At 35.7% G+C, this 20574-nt stretch overlaps 1 protein-coding gene across 1 annotated transcript; it reads right to left on the reverse strand.

Moving 5' to 3' along the window:
• Positions 1 to 513: 513 nt before the first annotated feature.
• Positions 514 to 16100, reverse strand: LOC147492153 (PI-PLC X domain-containing protein At5g67130-like). Its single transcript, XM_086566949.1, has 8 exons — positions 15842 to 16100; positions 15626 to 15748; positions 15387 to 15524; positions 12739 to 12837; positions 12347 to 12650; positions 6760 to 6983; positions 1004 to 1090; positions 514 to 854 (listed from the first exon to the last, which is right to left on the reverse strand). Exons 1-8 carry the CDS (start codon positions 15905 to 15907, stop codon positions 690 to 692), a joined length of 1206 nt encoding a protein of 401 aa, XP_086423075.1. The 5' UTR covers positions 15908 to 16100; the 3' UTR covers positions 514 to 689.
• Positions 16101 to 20574: the final 4474 nt, after the last annotated feature.

Raw genomic sequence — 20574 nt, forward strand, 5'->3', positions numbered from 1 at the left:
ATACAAAAATTAATCATAAATATTACTAAAATGTCATCTTATCAATTTGGGCTCATATTGATTAGGTAGAGAACAAATCCAAAACCAAACCAGTATCTTATCAGTTCAGTTCGGTTTCGAATCAGTAGAGACCAAACCAAATTATCAAAATCCAAACCGTTTTTTATCGATTTAGTTCGAATCGGTTATTGGGTTATCAAAACCATAGACAGCCCTAGTCATAGAGCATCGTTGAACAACCGGAGGCACAGACAGCCTAAAATAGGAGGAACAAGAAAAAATATTGGGCCCCCTCCCGTCATTGTGTGGTTCGAGACTTGGAAGCTTTGTACGATAGCACTCCAAAATCCAAACTTTTCAAGGGACAAACGTTAAGTTGTGGATAATTTTCCCACCAAAGTTATTGCAGTGGTTAGAGACTTAGAGTAAGGTAACACCAACGCTACAGATGACAATTTTAGTTTGGATAGACAAGTACATAAATGGAGGCAATGGAAAATCTACACACGCTGCTTTCTCAATAACTATTTATAATTTTCATTTAAATGAATAGAGTAAAAGAAAGATAAAACTATATAATCTCAATGACGTATCCCTATCAATTGTAATTTTAACTAAAAAAACAAAAAACTATAAAAAAGAAAAAAATAACTCTTCAATATGAACATGGAGCAATCCATACCACCAAACTAGAATAATAGCATAGTCATGGAAATTGTTCCAAGAAAGCTCAGAACTGGAAATAGTGTGCTGTATAAGGAAGTAGCACTGGAGTGATGTTTTCCAGACAAAGACGGCCCAAAATTTCCTTGTCCAGCAATCCCAGCATCACACGTTCCAATCACCGAGTTCGCCTATTCATTAGCCATAACAAACAACAAACAATTATCAACAATGTTGATCATATTTACATTGAATCTTTATGTTTAAACGAATTAGTACGTACGTACTTTTAGTATTACTAGTTTTAGAAGATAGTAATTCATATGCAACAGTAACATACCTCGCAGTTAATGATGCTGCTGCATCCGCAAGCTAGATGACCATTTGCCTCATCCACAGCTTCAAAAGCACCCCCTCCATCACTCCTCTGTAAACCACAACACAGTAAGAACCACTTTGTTATTTTTTGTATTCTCTAAAGTTGACATTGTTGGAAATACTAAATTGGATTTAGTAGGTTATGCTAAAAAACTAATGATATTTTTGGAAATACTCCGGAAAAAAGTTGAGATTTAAACTCATTGACCAAGAATTACCGGGCCATTCAGTCTAGAAGTGGTTCTAAAACAAAAACTTAAAAAGAACTTAAAAGAGGCATGAATGCTTGTTAGATCTTTTACTTTGGTGCCTTCAAATTAATCTTAAATTAAGGGAGGCTGTTGAAATTAGTAACTTTAGATCTAGCTATTTTAGTTAAATTGGAGTTGTAGGTTAATTAATTAGAAAGTGGTGTAATTAGCAAGTATGAATTGCTATTAAGAACCAAATTTATATTAACAATACAAGTAAGATTAGAATTGAGTTGTTATTAGAAATTTCTAATTAATAGTTTAGTAGAATTTAGTAATTAGAGAAAATATATATATATATATATATATATCGAGCAGGTTCTGTTTACCACACTTTTTATACCATAGTTTATATTATGCCCCACAACTTTATAACCTAATTTTTTGGATGTGTTCAACTAACCATGAAGATCACATCTACTAAATTTCAACTTATTTGATAATGTTTAACTATGTCAAAAGATGATTGCAAAATCGAAAAATCTGGGCCGTTTAAAAAAAATCAAAATTGAGAACAATTTTTAACTAGGTTAGAGGTTTCGAAATGCGACAAATTTTTGCGGATATGTTATCAATGGTTAGTAGATTATATCCAAAAATTATTAGCACTTAACTCATCTTGTAGGGGGATGTGGTATAAACTATGGTATAAAAAGTATGGTAAACGGAACCTGCTCGTCCTTATTATATCAATTAAACCACTTATATTAAACTTGATAAATAAAAGAACTTACCCCTTCATACCAATGCATCTGTTTTCAACAATGCATCTCTCTTATTATTCTTTCACTTATTCTTAAGCTATATATATATGGTATTGTTGAAGTGAAAGAATAATAAGAGAGATGCATTGTTGAAAACAGATGCACTGGTATGAAGGGGTAAGTTCTTTTATTTATCAAGTTTAATATAAGTGGTTTAATTGATATAATAAAGTTTATTTAGTTCAAGTTTGTATTCTACGCGTATTATTCGATTTTGTGTGTTTGAATCAAAGTTTTAGATTCTATATATGGTATCAGAGTTGTAGGTTTTAAAGATCCAATATAGAAGATGATATGTGGATGGTTCCAAAATATGAGAGATTATGAATTTTGGGCATTGGAATTTCCAGATGGAGATTGTGTTTAAGTATTTGAATGTATAGGATGGTTCCAAAATATGAGAGATTATGAATTTTGGGCATTGGAATTTCCAGATGGAGATTGTGTTTAAGTATTTGAATGTATAGGATGGTTCCAAAATGGGAAAAGATTATGAATTTTGGGCATTGGAGTTTCCAGATGGAGATTGTGTTTAAGTATTTGAATGTATAAGAAGTTATTGATCAAGGAATTGAAGAAATTGAAGATGGAGCATTATTGACGGAAGAAGAAAAAAAATATTCTAAAAAAAACAAAAGAAGAGATGGTATAGCATTGCGATGTATGCATAAGGGACTAGGTGCTTCAAATTACAAGAAAATTGTTTCCGCTCAAACTTCAAAAAATGCATGGGAGATTTTACATAGTTGTTTTGATATTGGTAATGGTGAAAATAAAAGGATTGACAAATGTAAAGTTCGGTGTTACAAGTGTGAAAAAAAAGAGTTAGTTGGTTTCAAAAATAGAAATTGAGAAAAATATAGAATCTTTTGATCCAGAAGAGTCAATTGTCAGTCTTGATTTTGTTGATGACGAACATGGCATACATGATGATGAAGAAGAAAAAGAAGCAGAAAGAGAAGAAAACGAAAAAGAAAAAGAGCCAACGACGGAAGAAGAAGAAGAAGAAAAAGAAGAAGAAAACATTGAAATAGTTCATGAAAAAGAAAATATGATCGTATTTATGATGGAGAAAATCCATAGAGATGAGAAAATTGAGGCAATGAAGTTTACTGAGTTTCTTTGTGACAAAACGATATTTGATGTCAAACAGGTGCAAAATGAAAAATACAAGCAAAAAAAGAAGGTGAATGATTTAAAATCAAAAGTGGTAGAAGAACTACACAAACAACATTATTACAAGCCAGAAAAGGAGAATAGTTGTTTAAGAGGTAAATTGGTACAAAAGACATATAAACAAAATAGAAAAAGATACAAGATTAAAAAGGGAAAAAGTTTTGTGAAAATTTTAATGGTACCAAGAGTATGCAAACAAGATGATAGAAGATCCAAACCAAACTTGAGAAGATACAAGAAGAGTTCGGTATTTCGTGGGAAAAGTAAAAGTGTAGAATGGGAGAATTCATCAAGATCCAGATTGGTTCCAAGTGTTTGTAAGAAAAATAAAAAATGGTACAAGTCAAAATTAAAGCGGTACAAGTCTAAACCAAAACGATACAAGAAGGTTTTGATATTTCATGGGAGGAGTAAACACACAGAAGTCAAGTGTAAGTACAACATTAATGTTGTAATGGAATTTCATAAACTAGGATGTCAAGTAGCATATATCATCATGGAGCCGCTGAAAGTCGAAGAATTTATCAAGCTGAAGACGTTCTTAGGAATGACGACGATCCAAAATCTCAATTTAAGGGAAGCTGTTAGAATTACTAAATTGAGATTTAGTACTTGTTGTTCGATCTTAAATTAAGAGAGACTATTGGAATTAGTAATTTTAGATCTAGCTATTTTGGTTAAATTGGAGTTGCAGGTTAATTAATTAAAAAGTTGTGTGATTAGTAAGTATGAATTGCTATTAGGAACCAAGTTGATATTGACTAGGGGTGTGCATGGGCACCCAATTACCCGAACCCGAATCGAAACTGGAACCATTTATAGCGGTTCTGGGTCCAAAAATGTTAGACCCATTTAAAGTGGGTCTTCAAGAACCGACCCGATAAAGGACCGAATAGTAAAAAACCGATGGGTACCCCAACCGAAACCAGAACCGATTAGTTTGATTTTGATATATAGAATTTAGTATTATATTATACTAAATAAAGACAAACCCAAACATTATTATTATATATAGTCTATATTTGTTAGGTGTAAAATTATACTAAATATATATAACATTTAGCATAATAGTGAATGTGTATTATTAAATGCATCTTTTATAATATTATATTAAATATGTGTATTATAAATATTAATAATAATATTTACGTGTCTAAGTCTACACGTATAGTCGTATACTATGAATTAACTAATGCACTGTCTATATTAACTAATGCATGAACGTATACGTTCTTGATATATTACATGTATATATATTAGATAACGAATACGTGCAATGTTAACTAACAATTGTGGTACATGTGGTATTTATTCTATATATGACGCATTACGTATAGTATAATATACATATGTTCGATTTAAAATATACACATGCGTATAATGTATGAGAATGTATTTAAAATTTTTAGATAACTTTCAAATATTATTATTGAATTTAGGACCATTACTTCTTATGAGAGGACAAAAATATCGATGACAAGTGTTATAGTCGGCGTAAACCAACTTTTATATCGGTTATATAACTAAAAAAAATAATTTTAGCAATAAAAATGTATAACCCGATAAGGAACCGGAATCGGAACCGACTTAATTAATGGGTATGGGTCTGGGTTTTCAAAATATAAGAAAGAACCCGAAAGAACCGAACCCGATAGGAACCGCTAAAAATAGACCCAAAATCGAAACCGATAAGAACCGACCCATGAACACCCCTAATATTGACAATACAAGTAAAATTATAATTGGGTTGGTATTAGAGGTTTCTAATTAATAGCTTAGTAGAAATTAATAATTGGAGAAACTATATATATGCGTGAGTGCCTAGACATTAGTTTAATAAGAAGTAAGAGAATAATAAGAGATATGCATTGTTGAAAATAGAAGCACTGGTACTGTAATATCCTGAACTAACTTTTTTCTTATAGTTTTTATTAGCATATAGTTATAATTGATGGTGTAAGGGTAATATAAGTTTTAAGAATATGAGGAAAACCTTAGTGGATTACACGTGAGTGAAGTGTTGCTAAAGAGTTGAACTAGTCTCAAGACTAAGAGTCTTAATAACTTGGGAGACTTCAAAACTTAACTGAAAAAGAATATGGGGTCATACATACAGGGTGTTAGTTAGAGAAAATATAGGAGAACTCAAAAAGATATAGATACTAGAAATATATCTCTAGTGTGGACGCACAATACACAAGGACTGTTTGTGGAAGCTTTCACAAGAAAGGGTTAGTTCATTTGCTCATGTTGTCAGCACTGCATATAAGCACTCTTGAAATCATCTTGCTGGTTTTGTAGTATCTATTGGTTTTGTAGTATCTATTGCTAGTATTGCCAAGGTGAATTCTACACCTTTCTTACTTTCAGTTACTTAGAAAGAATGTTACTTCTATCATTCTATATAGGTTCAAAGAATTATTTGGAATTGTAGTACTGCTGGCTTCATAATACAATTTCATTGTCATATCGGAAATACGATTTTCGACTGATAAAAGAGTATTTTTATAACTATGATTAATTTTCCGGATTTTAATACATTCACAAGGATGCATGGAATTTATGCAAAGTTGTATGTTATTTAACAAAATGTGTGAATATGGCTTTAAATTTTCTTTGGAAATTCATGGGTAAATGTTTTATTATTTCTTGATATGTGACCGGAATTGAGTTTATACTCGGAACTTAAGAAGGGTGTTGATATCCCTAGGGTGAAAGACCCAAAAGGAACACTGGATCCACGTGGTATTGACGTTAGTGCACACGTCAAGGAATGTTTGGTTGAGCAGATGCGAAAGTCGACCCAATAGTAACGTGGTTGTCAAGCGGTTAAGTCGATAGGGTGTTCACATTTTTTATAATAAAGATCTCATATAATAATTGTATGGTTTTTGCATATTATATGTTGTAAGGAAAATTGACGATTTCAATGTATTGTTATCCTTTCAATCCATGTTTTCTTTAGTAGTGATTCATTGGGCTTCTTGGAAGCTCACTCTTTTTTTCTTCTCCCTTTTTATTCTCTTTTTCAGATTAGTACGCTTTCACATTATGCTCGTGGGATTGTGGGATTCGTGGATAGCGGGAATTCAGAGTTGGACTTAGTAGGAATAGTAGTAGGTTTTTCTATTGATTCATTCATAGTTGGTTGTAAGAATAAACATTTTTATTTGGAGTTTATTTGGGTAATAATATCAATGTTTTGGGATTTAAGTTATGTTGAACCGTCATTATTTGAGTTATGATATTTGGAATAAATTATTAGACTTGGAGAATATTATTTGTGAAATGTCATGTCTCTTTATTTTTTGGATAGTGCATCTTGTGGTATGTTCTTTTGTTTATCAAGTTTAATATAAATGGTTGAATTGATATAATAAAATTTATTTAGTTCAAATTTGTATTCTACACATATCGATTTTGTGCATTTGAATCAAAGTTTTAGATTCTACATACATGATTACGAAAATATTATTTGGTCAATAATATCATCAAGCAGTATTTGTATTTGTATTTGTATTTAGTACCTTGTAAAAATCAACAGCAATGAAGTTGGGCCATCGCCCGCCCGCAGCTTTGTAGCATGTGTTCATCATCTCAATTAGCGGAGCTGAATTATCTTTGCAAGCTTCGGCAAAGTTTGCTAATGAGGGGAAATAGTTTTGAAGGACAAGTGATTTTGATGTTGTGTTCAATGGAAATGATTCGGCGCGTTGTGGACAAGACCCGGCCTTCATCCCATCATTGCCATCTGCAGAGGTATATTTCCTTAGCTCGCCATCAAAATTAGATTATTATACATAGGCTGTTGAAATACTAGCATAATTAGGCCATAACAAAATATTTCTTATTTAATCTCACAAACAAGTATATTTGAATATAGAAGCAATTGAGATTCTGATAAGGTTGGGCCATATATATATAGGGAAGTTAACCGATATACCACCATACAGCGGTAGGGAATAAGGAAACAAAGATATAGAGGAAAAGTGTTAAAATTTCATTTAGAAAGAGGAAGAACATACACTGATCAAAATTGTAGAGGCCATCAGATGTTGGCATGATGGGGCAAATTTCTTCAGATTGCTAACATGAACTATGTCAATCGTATCGTTTGAGAAGTGGTGGTCATAACAAATTTTCATCATTCAAAATTTCATATGTATGCTAAAATGACCGAAATTGATGCAGGATCTTGCAAATACATATATGGATGCATACGGTGATTTCTCATAGTTTGTTTGCTTTTAGTTGAAGGCGTGCACACTCTTGGTTTAGCTTTATGACAGGGGCGCACGCCCTCTGGGCTATTCGAATTGAAGTCGGGCCTTATTTTAAGTTGAAAGCGTGCATGCCCTTGGTTTAGTCTTCTGATGGGGGCGCACGCGCTCTAGGCTCTTCGAAGTCAGGCCTTTTGTTTTTCTGTAGAATCAGTCGGTGAACTTTAGAATCACCGCAGTCTTGATCTTTAGGTTTTAGACGCCTATTTAAGGGATCTTGAGGTTTTGTAATAGACATTCTTGAATTTTATCAATTTTATTCATCATTTCTTGGTTAAAGAACGATTCTTGATTGTTTGACGCTAACCCGCCAGGGCGCAGCCGTAACTCGGCCGACCGAACAACCACAAAATCGTGAACCATAGCTGGTGGAGGATGATTTTGAGGCAGAGGAAGCTAATCCCTTTGCCAACTTAGAAGAGGAAGAAAACTTTCCGCTTGTTCCACCGCCAAGGGAGAATAGACGTTGGGAATCTGGGTTAAAAATTGATTTGCCCGAATTTCATGGGGAGATTGGATTGGTACAGTGGAGGAGGTCATGGATTTCAAAGAAGTTCCAGAAGCCAAGCGGGTTGTTTTGGTGGCGACTAGGTTTCGTGGTCGTGCTATGGCTTGGTGGCAACAGTTGAAAGTTACACGCTCCAGAAAAGGTAAACCTAAACTTGTTGCGTGGGAGAAGCTTAAGAAACATCTACATGTAGACTTTTTACCATTTAATTACACTAGAGAATTGTATCAGCGTTAATCTAGAACTTACGTCAAGGTTCAAAGATGGTCGATGAATATACCAAAGAGTTTTATCAGCTTTTGGCTCAGGTAGACCTTAAGCTTACTGAATCTAGTGAGCAACTGGTAACACGTTATATTGGGGGTGTCCGAAATAACCTTCAGGATGCACTTAACTTGTTTGTTGTCTTTACTGTCTCTGAAGCGCATCAGCGCGCTTTGATCTTAGAGAAGCAACTTAACCGAAGGGGTAGTAGTACTTCCTACCACCCTCCTAATGCTCCTATTGCTAAACCGTTAATTGTGCAAGAGATTGTTGGTCGCAACCCTAATTCAGTTAAGTGTTTTCGTTGTGGTAAGGTCGGGCATTATGCTAACCGGTGTTCTAAGCCGCCAGCTCCTGGTAAGATTTTGTTTGCTGAAAATGAAGACATTGATGACTACCATCCATGTGGGTGATATTTTAGGCGCACCTATTTTTTATATTGGCCTTGATGACGTGCCTGAGGAGATTGTTCAAGGTACCAGGGGGGACCTTCTGGTTGTTAGGCGACTATGTTTTGCTCCTAAAGACACTGAGGGTGATGGGGGCTCCGCAATCATATCTTCCAGTCCACCTGTACCATTCAGGGAAAAGTCTGTAAATTGGTTATTGACTCTGGCAGTTATGAGAATGTGATTTATCTGAGGCAGTGCGTAAGCTTAATTTGCCGACGGAGAAACACCCAGCTCCTTACTCCTTGTCCTGGCTGAAGAAGGGAACTGAGGTTACTGTATCCAAACGTTGCTTGGTGGATTTTTCCATTGGTTCTAAGTATACAGATAAAGTGTGGTGTGACGTCGTCTCTATGGATGTCTGTCATTTATTATTGGGTTGACCCTGGCAGTTTGATCGCAGGGTATCCCATGATGGTTGGTGCAACACCTATAGTTTCTTGTTCAATGGTGTTAAGATCGTATTAGTTCCCAATCAAGAGCCAGCCCCAGTTCCGCCTTCGGAACCGAAGCCTTCTTGTTTAGCTATGTGTAGTTTTGAGACTGAGTTATTAGCTGCGGATCATGTGTTTATTTTGATGTGTGAGCCACATTCCTTAAATGCCACAGCCCTAGAGTGTGTGCAGGGTTTGTTAAAGGAATTTTCTGATCTTTTCCCCACTAACTTGATTGCCCGCTGGGTTCCCACCACATATGCGGGATATACAACACCAAATTGATTTGGTCCCTGGTTCCAAAATTCCAAATCGTCCGCACTATCGAATGTCTGAAAGAGCATGTTGAATTACAGAGACAGGTCACCGATTTGCTTGATAAGGGATTTACTCAGGAAAGTCTCAGTCCTTGTGTTGTGCCAGCATTATTAGTTCCAAAGAAAGATGGTACTTAGAGTATGTGTATCAACAGCTGGGCTATTAACAAGTTCTCTATGAAGTACCGTTTTCCCATTCCTCGGTTAGACGACCTCCTTGATCAGTTACATGGTGTTGTCGTGTTCACAAAGCTTGACTTGAAGTCTGGCTATTATCAGATTCGTATTCGTATTGGTGATGAGTGGAAGACGACTTTTAAAACAAAGGAGGGCATTTATAAGTGGCTAGTTATGTTGTTTGGCCTCTCTAATGCTCCTAGCACTTTTATGCGTATCATGAACCAGGTCCTGAAACCGTTCTTGGGCAAGTGTGTGGTGGTGTATTTTGACGACATTTTGGTTACAACAAAGACATCCAATCTCACCTCTAGGATCTCCGCAATGTATTGTATGTGTTACGTCAGGCTCAACTTTTTGCTGCGGTTCCTAAGTGTGTGTTCTGTACTAACTCAGTTTTATTTTTGGGTTATGTGGTTTCGAAAGAAAGAATTTTTGTTGATAATTCTAAAGTGGAGGTCGTTCGATCTTGGCCTAGCCTGACGACCCTCACTGAAGCACGCAGTTTTCATGGTTTTGCTTCTTTTTACCGCCGCTTTGTTCCTCACTTTAGTACTATTACTACACCTATTACTGATTGTTTGCGTAGTGGTAAATTATTTTAGTCTCAGGCTGCAGAGGAGAGTTTTCAAGTGCTCAAGACCAAGTTAATTTCAGCACCAATCCTTTAACTAACGGACTTCTCTTCTCCTTTTGAAGAATGTAATGATGCTTCTAAAGTTGGTATTGATGTTGTTCTTAGTCAGGGTACTCATCATGTTGCTTATTTTAGTAAGAAACTCACTGGGGTGAAATAGAATTATAATGCTTATGAGTTGGAGTTCTATGCCGTTGTTCAAACCCTTAAGCATTGGCGTCACTACCTGATTCACTCTGAGTTTGTTTTGTATTCTGACCATGAGGCCCTGAAACATATTGGGAATTAGGATAGCGTTAGTGCAAGACAGTTGCGGTGGTCTAGTTATCTCCAGGACTTTACTATTGTATTGCATCACAAGTTTGGCGTGCAGAATCGTGTGGCTGATGCCCTGAGTAGGCGATCTTTTCTTTTAGTGTCCTTACGCACCACGATGTTGGGTTTTGATTCGTTCCCTGGCCTCTACCAGAGTGATCCCTATTTTGCTCCTATTTTAGTTGTTATACAGGAGGGTCAATTATCAGAGTTTTCTTTACAGGAAGATTTGTTATTTAAGGGTCGTCGCCTATATGTTCCCGATTGTAGCCTTTGTCTACGCCTTCTTCTTGATTTGCATTGTGAAGGGCATTTTGGCTGTGACAAGACCCTGACGTTGGTATCTAATTCCTACTTTTGGCCGGGTTTAAGCAAGGATGTTCAAAAGTTTGTTGTGCGTTGCCAGATTTACCAGGTCCCTAAGGGGCAGGCTACGAATGCAGGTTTGTATCTGTCATTACCTGTGCCGAACCGACCTTGGTGTGCTATTAGTATAGATTTTGTTCTTGGTCTCCCTCGTACTCAACAGGGTTTCGATTCCATTTTTGTGGTGGTTGACAGATTCTCAAAGATGGCTCACTTTATTGCTTGCAAAAAGACCACCGATGCTGTTAATGTTGCTCAGTTATTTTTCCGTGATGTTTATCGCTTGCATGGTTTGCCTGACTCCATTGTTTCTGACATAAATACTCGGTTTTTGAGTCACTTTTGGCAGTCTTTGTGGAAGATGTTGCATACCAATTTGGAGTTTAGTAGTACTTATCACTCTCAGACTGATGGATAGACCGAAGTGGTTAATCGTTATTTGGGTAATTTACTGCGTAGTTTGGTTGGCACTAAGGTGAAGCAGTGGGATTCTTTTCTTGCGCAATTCGAATTTGCTTTTAACCGTTCGGTTAATCGGAGCTCTGGGTACAGTCCGTTCCAAGTTATTTATGGTTTTAACCCTCGGGTTGCTGCCGATCATTCTCTTATATCTGGTTTACGGCCTATTCATGCTATTGCCTCTGACATTGTTCAACATCTCCACGATATTCATACTGCTGTTCGCACGAATCTCTTAGAATCTAATGCCAAGTATAAGGCTGTTGCTAGTCGGCATCGCCGGTCTGTTGAGCTTGAGGTTGGCGATTTTGTTTGGGAGGTTCTCACTAAGGAGAGATTTCTTGTGGGTGCTTACAACAAGCTGGGCCCTCGAAAGATCGGTTCTGTTGAAGTGATTGAGAAGATTAATCCGACTGCTTATCGTCTACGATTACCCAATCATATTTGCACTTATGATGCTTTCAACGTGAAGCATCTCCTTCCTTACTTTGGTGACTCTTCCGATGATGATGACTCAAATTCGAGGACAAATTCTTTCCATCCAAGGGGGAATGATGCAGTACATTATCTTGCAGATACATATATGGATGCACATGGTGATGTCTCGGTGGTCTGATAGTTTGTCTGTTTTTAGTTGAAAGCGCGCACGCCCTTGGTTTAGCCTTCTGAGGGGGGCGCACGCACTCTGGGCTCTTCGAAATCAGGCTTTTTGTTTTTCTGTAGAATTAGTTGGTGAACTTTTGGATCACCGCTGTCTTGATCTTGAGGTTTTGTAATAGACATCCTTGGATTTTATTAATTTTATTCCTCGTTTCTTGGTTAAAGAATAATTATTGATTGTTTGCGAGCTAACGAACACTTCATTCATACATTATAAATGCATTAGATACGTGGCAAAAATGACTCACATTGGTTTTCCACAATGTAATTCCATTCATAAGCGATCCCCTCGGTAGCTTCTTTTTGTCGTTTTGAGGTGAAGACCAAAAGGCGCTGATTCTTCTGTATCATGTCATCAACTGTGGGCCAATCTCCACCATTTTTGGGCATTCGAGAGACAGGAAACCAGAATTCCCTAAGGCCGGCAGCATTAAAGACCTTTGTCAGACCCATGGGGGAGGTGACATAGTCTTCGATGATAATGGTTACTATTTCCGAAGGGTTTGCACTAAGAAAAACTTGAATCTCTTTCAGAACCTTTATAGCTGGTTTCTGCTCTCATACGTGATAAAAAAGATTGATAAGCTGAAGAGTAGTGCTGTCTTAGATACAATAACAAATTGAACATGATTGCACTTACAAATGCTGTGTTATTGAGGCAATGGCCGCCGAAGGAATGGCATAACCAAATGTCATTTTGGAAGTCATACATATCTAACATCAAACCTCTGACACCATTCTGCAAGAATCAGTAGAAACAATTTGTTGGCAAAAAATTACTCAAATTAGATGTACGATTGTAAGAGTGGGAAAATGTAAAAACAGATTACTTTCAAATTTTCACTCTAGATTTAAGCAAAAAGGCGATCTTACTCTAAATAGACATATTCGTTCTGGCCAATCGAAACTTAAATCTCTTGAGGAACTTCAAAACTATTTCTAACTATTATTTTACTTTCTTGTTAGATATATAGTGGCGAATGTACTAAGCATCAAGTGATTAGTTTAGCTCCCTGCCTTCAGCCCAAAGGATTTATTAAACACTTTGGATAAACTGTATACCTTGAATACTAGTATTGATCCAAAAAACCTAAGTGGGTGTTTGGTTCTCATTTTTTCAAAAAAATTATTTTTTCTTAAAAACACTTTTCTGCAAGTATTTATTCTAAAAAAATTTTTTGGCAAAAAATTTGGTTGTGACTTTAGAAGTAATTTTATCAAATCAGTTTCAACAGATTACTTTATATTTTCACTCTATATTTAAGCATAAATCACTAAAAGTCTAAAACATCCCATTCATTTGCCTTTAAACTTAAAAGTGTTTCCTTGAGGAAAAAAAAAACTTAACTTAAAAACAAGTTTTTACCTTTATCATAAAACAAGTTTTTGGGAAAAAACTAAGCATCAAGTGAAAAACTTTATTTTTTTTTAAATAAAACCAAACCCAAAGGATTTTTTAAAAACTTTTTTTAAACTAATAAACACTTTTTGACAATAAATAAATAGGATCCAAAACCCCTAAGCTTAATTATTTCATTTTGAGAAGTTTATTTAACGTTGCTAGGCAGAACTAAGGTACCTGTGCATCATAAGGAGTACGTAGTATACACGAATATGATCACTGGTGTGTTGTATGTTTCCCAATTAGCCAATTAGGTACGTAATACAGCCATCGGCGATTCATAATTTAATCAAAGTTAACGTATGGGGCGATCTCCTCACCTAGCACGATAATACCGTGAAGAATTACACCTTCCCCACGCTGTCCCCACAAGTTTAAGGAATAATTATGTCTAACAATCTTCTAATTAAGAACATAAGTAAATGGCGTTTTGTCATACTAATGAAATCAACACATTTTGTATGAAAATTTATGAGTTCAGCATGCTCCAAAGGGCGTTGTCAATGTCACAAGTTTGAAAGCACCTAACCTATTATTGCTTCAAACAGACAAAGATATCGTTTTCTTCTTATCACAAATGTGATCCCTGAAGTGTGAAGACTGTGAAGAAAGAAAATCCCAGATTCTTACGCCAAAAATCAGCTTCATAATCGGTTTCTCCGGAGAGATAAGAACCTCTATTTCCTACATTTTACTATAAACTAGTTGCATACATGCCACCTCACTAAAAGACACAGATTTTTTACATTGGATTTGGAATCCCAGGACAGTAAATGTAGTTTATGCTAGTATGCTACTAAATAATATCCAAAATCCTAACAAATCCTAAACTCAATGGGGGCGAGAGACCGCGAGAGTAGTATTACAATGGGCCAAGCCCCAAAATATCGAATTTGGTGAATATTTTAGATGTATTTAAAAACTGATATATATTAGATATATCAAAAATATAAGAGATATCTATTTTTTTTGTTGACCAGTCAAAATTTTATTTTATATATCGATATATCAGAAATATTATCGATTATATCAAAAATATTATCAATTATATCAATAAAAATCAATAATATTTAGTCAAAGTATCGGTCAAAATCAACAATTTATATCAGATATATTATATATATCGATCGATATATATTGTTATATCGAAAATTATAATATATATAAAAAAAATAGAATTCAATATTTGATTGAGATATATCAAATATATCTATATCGGTGTATCCAAAAAATAATATATATCTACAATATATCATATATATATCGGCAATATTTTAGGCCTGGGCGACCTCCTGGGTTGCACCCTTATGATAAAGGTTATCGAAAAAAAAAATAACATAGGTACACAAAAAGTATTCAATTAAGCATATAGGTAAGTATTCAATTAAGCATATAGGTTGTAGCTTGTAGGGGACAGTTAGATACGTGGGCTTCAAACTTCGTATGCCATCCAACCAAGACCACGTTTCATCAATCTCAGACTTAACGTATGGTTCATCAATCAATCTCAGCCTTAACGCATTGTTCATCCCAACACAGAACATCAACCTTAAGTCCTTAATAATAATGCATTAGTGGGCCCAAAGCCCCAAACAACCGCCTAAAATCCCTACTCTTCTATTGGCAAAAGTATTCGAGATCTTTACAACTGGGTACGGAGATCATTTCTGTAACCGTGTTATCTCGCCGTTGATCCGAATCCGAAATGTGTGTGTCACTTAATATCTGTGTATGTGCTCTAAGATGTATGTGTGCACGCCGAGATACTACGAGATGTGTGTGTGTGGTACAGAGATTACCCGGTTATATAGGAACCGGACTCTTGGCAAAATAAACAAGCTTGAACTTACAAAAAAGAACAAAAAGACGAGATGATCACAACTTACATTCAGCTGAGCAGTAATGGAATCTTGTTGATTGACAGGTGCAAGTATAATAGAGCCAGTATCTGATTTCACTCCCAAACGCGCAAACGCATTATGCGTTGTTAACCATGAATACCGGTTGAATGGCAATCCTTTCACCTGAAAACACAAAATGATCAATACATAAAACATAAAACATGCTTCTCTTGTCTTTCTTTTGAAAACATGCATACCTTTGATAGTGTTGAAAACATGCATACCTTTGATAGTGGATTGACTGGTTGAATTCTAGTACATCTTGGTCGTACATTTACATTTGTTACACAAGTTTCACAGTGTAAACCTTCGTCGCACTGTCGATTCGATATACATGTTTGTCCAACCTACTAAAGAAACAAAAGAACTAAGACTCTGATATAGAGCTGAAAAAACAATAAAAACAAACAGTTTAGAAGAAAAAAAAGAGTGTAATTAACCTTGAGTGCATAGGAGCAAGTGAAGAGCAAAGTTGAAATATAGACAAGATGAATGAAGTAACTCATTGAAGACGTGTTTTTGGTAGAGGAGAGATGAGAAGTGTTTTGAAAGATTAATTGAAAAAAACAGAGGAATAAAAAAGCAGGGGAATTGAAGAAGTAGTAGAATTATAAAGACTGAAGAAGCACAGAGGTACGTGCCATAATGTTTCTCTATAACTTCATTGTATTTTCATTATTTTGGTTGGGCAGCAGTTGGGCTATTATTGGTAAAAGATGGGCTTTTAATGTCAACCCTCACAAATGATATGACCCGCGTTTCCAAGAAAAAGTACCTTGTGCAGTTGTACCACCTAGGGAGTTTCCTGGCAACCAAAGAGCAAAGCATTGTATGCTTCGGATATCCGATATTTGAACGAAATATATCGGCCTATATGTAGGCCGTACCAAGGCCCAAAATATCGATATCGGTTAATATATCGGTGTACTCAAAAATTGATATATATCAAATATATCGGTTTTTTTTGTGACCAGTCCAAACTATCAGAAATATCGGATATATCGGTGGACATAATATCAACATTTATTTATCAAGAAAACCATAAAAAAATATTGACAAATAATTAATCACAATGTCATAATCTAATGTACTCAAAGTCTCAAATTACAAAATAAGATAAATAAGTTACATCAAGTCATCAATACATAAACGAAAGGCGTGGGTCAATTCAACTTCCATACCCGATTCTTGAATCCTAATTGCTTCACAATACCCTACCCAAGTGTATACAGAGTTATATCCACCGTCGGGAAATTGTCGAACATGCCACTCATATTTTTGTGTTGAAAATTCTAACATGATTCCAATTCGAAGAGCGTTGGTGTAACTATACATTGGGCGCAATGCAACAAATTCAGGTGCAGTTCCAACAAATTCATAACTTGGATAGAGTTGTCCATATGTTGGTTCAGGTTGTGGTGCGCCATAAGGTTGTTGATCAACCCCCATCCAATATCCATATGAAGAACCATATGACGCACTACTCGCAGGGTGATTGATCATGCCACTAGAAGAATCGATATATTTCGGATATTTCGGATATCTCGCCGATATATATCAGATATTTCAGAAATTTCAATATTAAAAATTGGTCAAAAAGTCAACCGATATATATTGATTATATCGGAAATATCGATTATATCGGCGATATAAAGTTTCATATCGGAAAAAAAAAGGTTCAATATTCGGTGGATATATGTCGGAAATATTGATATCGATGTACCAATTTACCGAGATATATCGGCAATATATCGGATATATCGGCGATATTTTGGGCCTTGGGCCGTACTGCCGTAGGCAGGAAAGATTTGGTCTTTGCCTCTTTGGTGAGTTTATTTCTGAGCGAATTGATCGAAATTTTGTGATATATTGGCGAGTTTCAATGATAAGACGAGTTTTGACTTTCGAGAGTGTAAATTGTGAGGGTCCGCTTGTTTAGCCCGGAGTTTGCATTATTCCAGGTGCTTGGTTGGGCCCAGTTGGGAATATTTTTGAAATGTATTAAATTATGGAAATAATTTTGCAATCTAAAACTAGCGACAACTTTCCAGAAACCCTTGGCCATTTTGTTCTTTGTCTTCTTCCTCACCATTGATCTCCATCTCCCAAAATTTAAACTACATCTCTATATTGAGATTCCACTTCCTCCTCCTCTCTCCAAGCGTTCTAAACCAAATTGATAAATAATCTTAAAACATTCAAAAAATAATCAACAAAATTTTACCAAATCTGAACAAATTTTATTTTGTGCAACTTTCCAAATCAAAACTTTCTAAAACAATAATTTCTACATTTGTTCTGTTTTGCATTTTACCAAGCAGACCCTGAATTGTGTATGAGTTTGGAAAATCTATGTGCGTAGCGTGTAATGGGCCAGTAAATACTGAAAACCAAAATACAAAGCGGGCCTGTATTTGTGCTACTTAAGGGCATCACCAATGTGGCCTGGATACGGGCCTTTACCTTCAAATATGACGAACTTTTTTAAAAAATAGCCTCCAACGCAGCCCCTAAATGGGCCTCCAATTTTATCATCATGTATATATGTACAGATTTTTTGAAGGAGCCCAAGCCCATAATTTCTTTTCATGACTCAACTTAAAAACTCACCTGACTTCAGTTGAATCAAATTTATGTTATTCTCACCGTTTTTAAAAGAGAAACGAGCATTTCGATTGGAACACCAAACTATTCCGAAGTTTAGCTCCTCTTTAATGCTTCTCATTCATCCAACGTGGCACTTCAAAAATCTGACATGGACCTGGGTTTTAGGGGCCTGCGTTGGTGATGCCCTAAGAGTGGGAGTTTCCTAAATCCCTCCTGGGGTAAATCTCCTTCACTTCCATTCTGTTTCAAAGAAATCCCACTCTGTTGCGCAATTTTGGTTTGCATACCAAATGTCAAATGTCCAAATTTCACTTTGCCTAGAAAACGATTATGCATTCAAATCTCAACTTCAGACTGAATAAATCTTTTTTTTAACTCAATTGTGAGATACTTTTTGAGTTTGGAAATAAGCCAATTTGAGTTGATCATTGGGGGTGAACATTTTTCGTCTCTTCCCACTCAAAATAATTTTTTGAGCAACTACGGACATGCTCTATAATGGTCATGTCCTTGTTATTTTCTAAACATACTCCAAATGATAAAATCATATATATATTTTTTTTTTTTGTTAAGATTTAATCTTTTATTAGACCAAACGTACTTTACATAATCCTAAGACATCATAAAGAACTTGCATATTTACAACCATTGGCGGCTGATGCCACCACACAGACGAGAAAGGCGGAAGGAAAGACAGGTCTCGAGCAGGTTCAGGTGAAAGGTGTACAGTTGATTGCCGTGACAAACGAAAGTTCTTTACTTGATCCGCTGCATGCGATGCCAACGCGTCTGCAGCACCATTTGCTTCCCGATAAACCCAACTGAAGTGCACTTCTTGGAAGTTACTCAGCACTATCTTAATCTGATAAATAATTCGAGCTAGTAACCAATGACAGTTCAAGTTCTCATCCTTTAAAACCTTATATAGCAATTGAGAATCTGTTTCTACCTCCACCTTCATATATCCCGCTTCTACCACAATTTGAAGTCCATATAATAGAGCTACAAATTCCGCCTCATTCTTTGGTTCTTGAAAAAAATTGGTATCGAAGCTCCCATTATAAAACAGCCCGCAGAATCCCTGAGAATACATCCTCCCCCTGCATGTCCTGGATTCCCAATCGAAGTCCCATCTGTATTCAGTTTAACCATGTCTTCATTTGGTGGAAACCATTTAATATAAACAAGCATTTTTTCCTTATGCTTCTGATGGAACATGACTTCCATAACCAAATTTGATGTTTTCAAGGCTCTGGCGATGTATCGAGATGGATGTAGGCGCTTATCTTGAAACCTTGTATCATTTCTCATGATCCAAATAATCCACAAAACCCCAACAAAATAGCAAAGATCTTTGCACTTCCCGTTTGCATTGTCCTCGATGTATTTTAATAAACTCGATGAATCGGGTCCTTAAAACTGCCAACATTCATATTCCTCTGATCAACGAGTCCACTAAAATTTGTTCCACACCAAATAGCTCTAGAAAAGGAACACTCAAAGAAAACATGAGTTTGAGTTTCAGGAAAGCTGTCACACATGGTGCATTCTGGATAAACTTGAAAATGATGAGATGCCAAAATATCCGCTGTTGGGACGACACCTTGCAAGCATTGCCATAAGAAAAATCTTTGTTTGAATGAGACTTTCATCTTCCAAACCTGTTTATAAAAATTGTTATCCTGATCCAAAATATCTGTTGCTGTAATCAACTGAATGCAACCATCATATGCAGACTTCACTGAATATTCGCCATTATCCTCCCATTTCCAGATCAAAGTATCCTTCTCATTTGGTGTTAAAGGTATGGAAACAATTCTCTCCACATATTCTACAGGACAAAATTCATTTAACCTCTCTCAATCCCATGTATTTGTATCCATGTCAATGAAGTCAGAAACAAAGTGAAAAGGACAGTCAAGTGGTTTCTGAGTAATTTCAGGCAATTCCTCAGAATGTGGAATCCATTTTTCCTCCCATGTCTTAATAGAAGTACCATTCCCCAGCTTCCAGACAGAACCAGCATTGATAGATAAAATCATATTCGAGTGTATGCAATGTTACTCAATTTTGAGATGCACTCGATTTTGAGTTTAGTGCACTAGAGAGCATAATTAGTAATTCATTGTACCACAAAAATTCGATGCAGATATTTGTGTATAATTCAAGGTCATGCACGAGTATTGATTTATAATTCGACATAAAAATTTGATAAATTCAATGTGGAAAATATTCGTGTAGAATTCGAGATCATACACACTAAAACATATATTCTACCTATAATAAAGACATATTTTGTTGCTTTAATTATTTGAAAACCCTATTTTGCTATATGAGAACTATTGGCTGATCATAGAAAACGAAAGATGTGTTTCTTTCTTATTTGTTTGGTGTTTAAAACGGTCAATACGTATATTAAACACAGATTATTTGGAGCATTACTAACTATATCTGTGCTGGTGTCCGGTGAGGCTAAACTATAAAATTCACCTTGAATATGTCAAGTATTTGACCTACCACTAGGACTTATTACTTCACATTACTTTACAACATTTGAAACTCAAAA

Source organism: Coptis chinensis, chromosome 6 (genome assembly GCF_015680905.1).
Source record: "Coptis chinensis isolate HL-2020 chromosome 6, ASM1568090v1, whole genome shotgun sequence".
NCBI classification, from domain to species: domain Eukaryota; kingdom Viridiplantae; phylum Streptophyta; class Magnoliopsida; order Ranunculales; family Ranunculaceae; genus Coptis; species Coptis chinensis.

What these genes read in the sequence shown, in the direction of transcription:
- LOC147492153 (XM_086566949.1), bottom strand. Translation starts at nt 15,907, where the DNA reads ATGAGTTACTTCATTCATCTTGTCTATATTTCAACTTTGCTCTTCACT. An exon ending in CCATTACTGCTCAGCTGAAT is followed by an intron (nt 12,838 to 15,386) that starts GTAAGTTGTGAT and finishes TGATTCTTGCAG; the next exon opens with AATGGTGTCAGAGGTTTGAT. An exon ending in TTGCTGTTGATTTTTACAAG is followed by an intron (nt 1,091 to 6,759) that starts GTACTAAATACA and finishes TGTGGTTTACAG; the next exon opens with AGGAGTGATGGAGGGGGTGC.